Source organism: Tigriopus californicus, chromosome 8, assembly GCF_007210705.1.
Source record: "Tigriopus californicus strain San Diego chromosome 8, Tcal_SD_v2.1, whole genome shotgun sequence".
In the NCBI taxonomy this organism is placed as follows: domain Eukaryota; kingdom Metazoa; phylum Arthropoda; class Copepoda; order Harpacticoida; family Harpacticidae; genus Tigriopus; species Tigriopus californicus.
In genome coordinates, this window is record NC_081447.1 from 11,686,232 (window position 1) to 11,693,922 (window position 7,691).

The window sequence follows — 7,691 nt, forward strand, 5'->3', positions numbered from 1 at the left end:
AAAAAAAAAAAAAAAAAAAATAAGAACTCAACGAAGCAGAATTTTGACCCACTTCAGTTTGACTGCTGATGTCTTTAACTGAAAGACAAGACGAGGAAATATTATGCAAAGTAATGTATGGTCTCTCGCAATCAACAATTAGGTTGTTAATCAGTCATTCAATGATTTTTGCCGCGATCCAGTAGTTTTATGGCTCTAATGCATAGTTCACCAAGTATTTAGTTCCATTGGGCTGGATTTTTCTTTTTAATTTTTGCTTTGATAACTAAAGAGACCCTCGTGAATGCCGTGTTTCCAACTTAACGAGTTAAATTGTAATTTTCAGGGTATTGTCAGCTTCAGATTCGCGAATCTTTGAGCACGACCCCAGATGCATTTTTAGTGTCTGCTCCTACAACAAAAGCGATGGTGAGTGCATATCGATAATATAATGCCATGTTAACAAATTGTACAAAAAATGTACTCCATTTCTAGACTGCTTGTGCTGATTTGAGTTTTATTACCTTTTCTACTCCAACCCTTGGCGCATTCTGCGGAGGAGTATTGAACTCCGTCAATGAACACATTATACCTGGCGTGTTGACATGTAAGGCTTGAATTAATAATCTAAGGAAGATCTTTATTCCCTTATAACTTGTATAATTTCCTCTTTCAGCTTCCCCTGGCTCAAACTTTCAAGTGGGATTAAACACGTTAGCGGCCGACCTGACCGATTTGATCGGCTTCAACTTGAATTACAATCAAGTGCCTTGCGCTTAAACATGTTTATTCGAACCAAATCATCGCCCTTTGCTATCATATAGCACATCATATCACTCGCCTAGAACAGTTCATTAGACTCTAGAATTTGCATCACAGTTATATTATTGAAATAAAACACGGCTCACACAGAAAAGTTTTAATTGTGAATTAGTGCTTCATTATCACAACAAGGATTATGCTAGAGTGCAAACTCCTTTAGGCTTTTATCGGATTTAAAACCAGAACGAGCAATAATATACCAACGTGATATGCATTTTTAAGTTTTTTTAAAATCTTTATTGCGACTCTTGGTCATGTCATGGCGTAAAAATAAATATGATTATGGTTTATAAGCATTGTACAATCATTGTGAGATATATAAACGAAAAATGTCAAAGCGGCAAAAGCAATAAAATAATTGACTAGAAAGTGATATCACACTGAGAATGACTAGTATTGTTCAATACACATGAAAAAAGTGAAAACGGGAATTGCAACATAAACAATTGAGTAGAGGTAAATGATGAAAATCTTGGTTATTGCAGTAGAGTGGGTGGGTCAGATCAGGGACTCAAAAGAGAGGAAACGACACGGCTTTCCCCTGACCGCCAAGCTAGGCCATTGTGTTGAATCAAGACTGTAACGCTAGTATCAATAAAACAAGATTATCCGAACTACATAGAACATTTAAGTGTTTTTAATTAAATAATGATCTCATTGATCTACAACTACGTCCATGCACTAAATATTTCTGAATTAATTTTGAAAGTTGCAAGAAGAAATGAAGTACCCATGAACATCAAATTAATCAAAAACAATTAAATTGTCTTTCAAATCAGGGAAATATTGCGTAAAACTGGCTCAGAAGCACGCATAGATAGAAAATCAACAAGAATCATTTTTCTAATTGATGAGGAACTTACACTGACAAAATGTAAAAGAAATGTATGGAATAGGCAATAAAAGCACATGTACATAAATGTTAGCATATTAGAATAACTGGGATGGACAATTGATAATTTAGTTTTAATCCACAAATTTGGCAAACAGCATTAAGCATTGGTGAAAAATGAATGAGTTATCTTTTAGTAGAGTTTAAATTTCTACTCATTAGGAAGTTTGCATAAATGGCAGGCATTATTTAAGGGGCACAGAGTAATTTTCTTGACCAAATACAAAAAGCCAGTTCGTGCAAACGGGATATGATTATCACGGGAGATTTCAACCTGGACTCAAATCGTTTCAGTGATGATTATACCACCTAAAGTCACTAGTGTGCAATCTTGTCTGTTGCCTCGACCTGAACTATCTGACGCTACGTGATGATATCGGGGACACATTTCTTTGCCAAAGACAAACAAAACGGATTATCCCAAGCCACATCTGCTATCGATTTGGTCATTTCCTCCAATAAGCTTGGGGGTATCACAACCAACACCGTTCCCAACGGAATGAGTGACCACGTCCCAGTCATAATTCATGTTCCCCAAAGAAGTCTACACAAAGGTAGAGAATGGACAAAAATCACCAAGCGAACGTTTAAACACATTTGATGATAATCAATTTCTCTTGGACTTAATGTCTCACCCCTGGGAATGCTTCGGTTTAACGGACTGTGTTGACAACATGGTTCATACCTTTGAGCACTTCATTAGCAATTCTCTGAACAAGCTTGCCCCCGAGAAAATATTTCAAATCCCATCCAACTATCGACCTTACCTAAAAGATGAAACCAAGAGTATGATGGCTGAACAAGACAAAGCAAGACAAAATGTTACTGTTGGATCAAAAGGAACTGGAGATGAAAACTGATTGAAGTATACACGTTTGAGAAATAAGCGCACACAAATGCAGAGGAGAGGCCCTCGGGTACTTGATGCCGACGGGCGCAAGTCCAACGTCTGGAGTGCGTCATTAACAAATTGACGAGAGGCGTTGATCAACAGACCATTCAATTATGCGATAGTGGAAAGCCGATGGTGACAAACCCTGACGATGTGAGCGAGATGTTCCATACGTTCTTCAATGACAAAGCTCAGATCCTCTGATCGGGGATTGAGCCATCTCTGAGGGAGGATCCTTTGGTGCAACTCCGCTCTGAAATGGCAGGTAGACCATTGGTTCCCTAATTCTGCCTACCAGAAACTTACTAAGTATCGTCAGCATAGGAAGAGAGACTGGCAGAAATGCTAAGCTTTTGAAGTGAGGCGACGAATATTATAAAAAGGAGGAGCCCTAAGATGGAACCCTGGGGAACACCTGACTTGACATCATGTATGTCACTAAGGAATCCCTCGACCTTAACAATTTTCTTCCCATCATGAATGAAGCTTCTTATCCAATTGAGAACCTTGCCTTGGATCCCAATGTCATAAAGTCTATTCAACAAAAGGCCATAATCCACTTTGACAAAGGCCTTGGCAAAATCAAGATTGACAACATCAACTGACTTGTGTCTTTCCAGTCCCTCAATGACCTGCTCTAAATACTCAATCAGTTGGCTAACCGTGCTAAAATGTGCTCGGAACCCATGCTGGCTAGGAAGAAGGACCTCATTGACTTCAAGAAATTCAACAAGTTTGGATTTCATGATCTTCTCAAACATCTTTGAAATATTCGAAGTGAGAGAAATCGGCCCATAATTACTGGGGAGCGACTTATCTCCACCTTTAAATAATGGAACAACGTGAGCTATCTTTAGTGAAGATGGAAACTTGCCCTGATCAGAGATACAACGCATCAAGTACGAGAAAACAGGAGCAAGAACCAGTGAATATCTCATCAGAAACTGAGATGTCACGCCATCAGGACCAGGAGAACTTGAAAGCCTCAAGTCCCTGATGGCCTCTATTGCATCTTGATCTGTGACTACAAGATCATCTAAGTGAATCTTGTCAATCTCAACAGACTCATCTTCAGAGTAATGAGCTGTTGCTTCTAAACTCAGTGGGGTTGAAAACACATTAGAGAACTAATCTCCAAGTATGTTAGCCCACGGACTTCTAGAGATATGGACTGCAAACGGAAGCAAAAATATCCTATATCCTAAACCGCTCATCTTATTCCAAATAAGCACTTCATACGACCACAAGATCTTGTTGAATAGATGAACTCAGCCAAGTTTGAGCCCAAACCTATGTTTAGAGAACTCAGGAGACATGTTCAAAGTTATTTAGTAAACACAACATAAAATTTGAATTTTCGGCCTGCTCTTGGTCAGCTACATAAGCTTTTGACAACATAACTTTGAAACGATCGACTTTGCATGTAAATGATATAAAATTGACCTACCGTTAATTGAGGAGATCTACGTTTCTTATTTTTTTACTTTAATTCGAAAAGTGGCTCAGAGTGGCTATGACCAAGAGCAGGCCGATTTGGCGGGAAGCTCCTTCGCAGTCCATATTTCTATAAGTCCGTGGTTAGCCATAGCCTCTAAATTACTAATGGCTTCCCCACCAACCTCCAAAGGCCCAACAGGTTGTTTCCTCTCTCTCTCAGAGTTCGCATAAGAGAAAAAGCCTTCGGATTCGACCTGACCTCCTGAACCACCTTACTCTCAGTTTGTAACTGGTCATATTCGATGGAGGCCATAATCTTACCCTGAATTACGTCCAATTTTTTGGGCGATTACCCACAATTACTGGATTCGAACAGCTCTTAAGTCTTTTTGCTGATTTGACTTAAAGAAAGCCTTCAACATAATAAACCATGAACTTCTCTTAGCCAAGATAAAGAATTATGGGTACAGCCAAAACGTCCTGAGATGGTGTAAGAGTTACTTGTTGGATATATCGCAACAAGTCGAAATCGGTTCCTATCTCTCAGAACCTACAAAATTATTGTGTGGGGTGCCACAAGGCAGTACATTAGGCCCGTTATTGTTCTTAATTTTTATCAACGACCTCCCAAAAGCGACAAATTTTAACGTCACGATGTATGCAGACGATACAACCTTTCAACATTTTAGTCCTGACATTCACACCTTGGAGCTAGAAACTAGTCATTGGCTAGTAGGTGTAGCCAAATGGTTTGCATCCAACAGACTGATACTCAATCTAACCACAACTAAAGTAATGCTATTTAGTCCCAGGAACGTGAGCTATAAGTTAAACATTAAGGCGAATGGTCATGTTATCGAGCAAGTTGGGTCAAACCACCTTGCGAAGACAGTTACATTTTTAGGCTTACAAATAGACGACCAACTTACTTGGAAGAAGCATGTCGACCAATTGGCTTCAAACATTAGGAGAAGTTTATATTCGCTATTCCGGCCAAGAAAGTCCTTCCCGCAAATATTCGCCATCTTCTGTATAATGCCATAATTAAGGGTAAGCTAGAATATGGAATTGAATGTTATGGCCATTCTTCGAGTATTCGTTCATTGATTTCTTTGCAAAAATAGCAATCCTCTGGATTGTTGGTGTTGGGCGAAATGCTCACACAGGGGGCTTTTTTAAGCGTACACATATTTTAAAAATAAGGGATCTGGCCAAAGTGCAACAGCTTCGATTTATGCTTTTATGCCTAAAACAAAGTACTCCGAGCTTAACAAATCAATTTACTTGCAAGATCCAAAGAGGGAGAACCATACTTTTTTAACTCTTTATTGCGAGATCTTTCTCAATGGGTCACAGGTTTGTTTTTACAATGTGTACAATCTATATATTTTATTTCGTCCCATTCTAGGATCTGGTGCCGCCATTCGAGGCGATGATCATTGCACTTCAAGTGAGATGTTATATTTCGATGAAACAATAAACATGTATGTCTTTAGAACCATTCGCCAAGTAAAGGATGCGTAATAAGTTCTGTAATCGTAACAGTGTCGAATACCAGTTCCAATCAATCAATGTTCAACTTTTCCTCTTATTTCAGGGCCACTTGGAATGGTTTTCAGGAATTCTCCTACGTTCTTAAACAAATATATATTTCTCTTTGTTCAATAATGGTCTTAATTCCTCAAGCACAATCTAAAATTTCTGAAAATCTGTGAAGCTTTAAAGGCTCAATTCTATGCTTTTGCCTATCCTACACTGGTTGCCTTGTGAGACCAGCCAGATCATTATGAAACACACGGTAGATAGTGCAGCTATCAACCTGCCATAGTAGAAAATTCCACTGTATCAAAGTTACCCTAGCTAGTAATGTTCATGGATGGCCAAGCTGCAGTAAAAAAGTACAAGAAACTCATTTTTACCCTTCTTCCTAATCTGTTCAATGTAAATTGATGAACCCGACATATTTCTGCTAAAGGCAATGATGTTTTGAATTAGTTAACAAAGCACTTCAGAGTTGGACCAAAAATCTACTAATTCAAACTTAATGCTAGTTTGGTTCCTTGAATTGCCACAATATGATAAAAATGTGCAAAATATTACCCACGTAATTGAAAATGTCTAAATATTTAGTTTTTGGAAAGAATGGCCAAAATATTTTTTAAAACATTCTTTTGAAATGAATGCATCAAAAGCAAAGTTTCTTATGTTTAGGAGATCCATGGAAGAGCCATTGCAAATAGAAGACGCTCTAATAGAAGAATCAACTGCCGAAGTGCTTCGTGGTTTCACTTTCAGCAAAAATCTGTCTTGGAAGTGCCATCTTAATAATCTGGTGCCCGAGTTGCGGAAGAGAATCGGGATTCTGCGTCGCTTGGAAACTTCCATCAGTGCTGGTCGCGAAAATGATGGAACCACTTTTTACATCAAAACTCAGATACGGGCTTGAGGTCATTTCAGACGCACTCGACTCGAATGATCCAGTCTTAAGGAAAACACGTGGAATATAGAGATAGAGAGCTTCTACAGAAAACAAACCAGGTTTCTATAGATGTTATTGCAACGCATGCGATAGCTCTGCTGGCTTGACATTGTGGAAAAGACAAGTTAAATTATCCACTTACAACCGGACAAATGGAGGTTAATGTGAGAGAAAAGAACAATCGTAAAAGATCGTCTTGAGCCTACCCTCCCCAAGCAACCATGAAGTCCATTATTAACAGAATTGTTGAAATTTGGGAAAGACTGCCTGTGCATATCAGGGAGAAAGAAAGCAAAGCTGAAGTGAAGAATATAATCTAGACGTGGGACCTATCTACTCAGTAATTACAATTACAAATATGAATCCAAAGCAGCAACAAAGACACTGTGAAACATATCTTTATGTGACGTGCAAAATAATGATCCGGAAGGTCGATCAATGGGAACCATACAAATTTAAAACTGTAAATCTCGTGTTCCTGCAACCAGAAATAAATAAGTCATTCTCATTATAATATGAGATTTGGTCTACCAACAAGTTTGAGTTGGCAGACCGAGCTAGTCCTTGAATGTAAGGTTGATCAGGAATGGTATTTAAAAAATTGTCCAAGTCTGACTTGAAAGAAGTAACCGGATCAACGAGGCCTACGTATTCCCTACGAATATTAGAGGGAAGCAAATTGAACAATGAAGTAGCCCGAGAAAAAAGAGATGTGGACTTCATTGTTCGAACTAGCCTGGATTCTCGAGGGCTTGAAGGTGCTCTTAAAATGCACATTAAGCCTCTACGGTCACTATACTTGACCCTAAACCCTGGGTTGGGACAAAGCTCATGGATGCTTTTGAAGATGAACAGTATCAGATACCTTTCGTACCTTCTCTGAACACTGTACAGTCCCAACTTTTTTAGCCACTCCCAATATAAGAGCTCTCTCAATCCTGTGATATTCCTAGTGAAACATCTTTGAACGAGCGATATATCCAACATCACATTTGAAAAGCTTTACCCACCTTCAACTGGATATGCTCATCAAACTTTCCATTATTTTGGAGGACTACACGTAAATCTCTTATAGATGAGACCTGCTCATATCTTAACCTCCATTATCTACGAGTAGAGTATTCAAAGGAGTTGACCCAAACGTCATTGAACGTAATTAATTTCAATTTTATTTTTTTGTTTGTTTTTTT

The 7,691-nt window shown here is 38.6% G+C and overlaps 1 protein-coding gene across 1 annotated transcript in view; it reads left to right on the forward strand.

The window, feature by feature from the left end:
• Nucleotides 1–879, forward strand: part of LOC131885356 (uncharacterized) — an 8,033-nt gene extending 7,154 nt beyond the window's left edge. Inside the window, exons 13-15 of the mRNA XM_059233384.1 lie at nt 326–408; nt 475–586; nt 656–879. Coding sequence (XP_059089367.1) covers nt 326–408; nt 475–586; nt 656–759 — 299 coding nt within the window. The 3' untranslated portion in view covers nt 760–879. The remainder of the gene's footprint in view (nt 1–325; nt 409–474; nt 587–655) is intronic.
• The last annotated feature ends 6,812 nt before the right edge of the window (nt 880–7,691 follow it).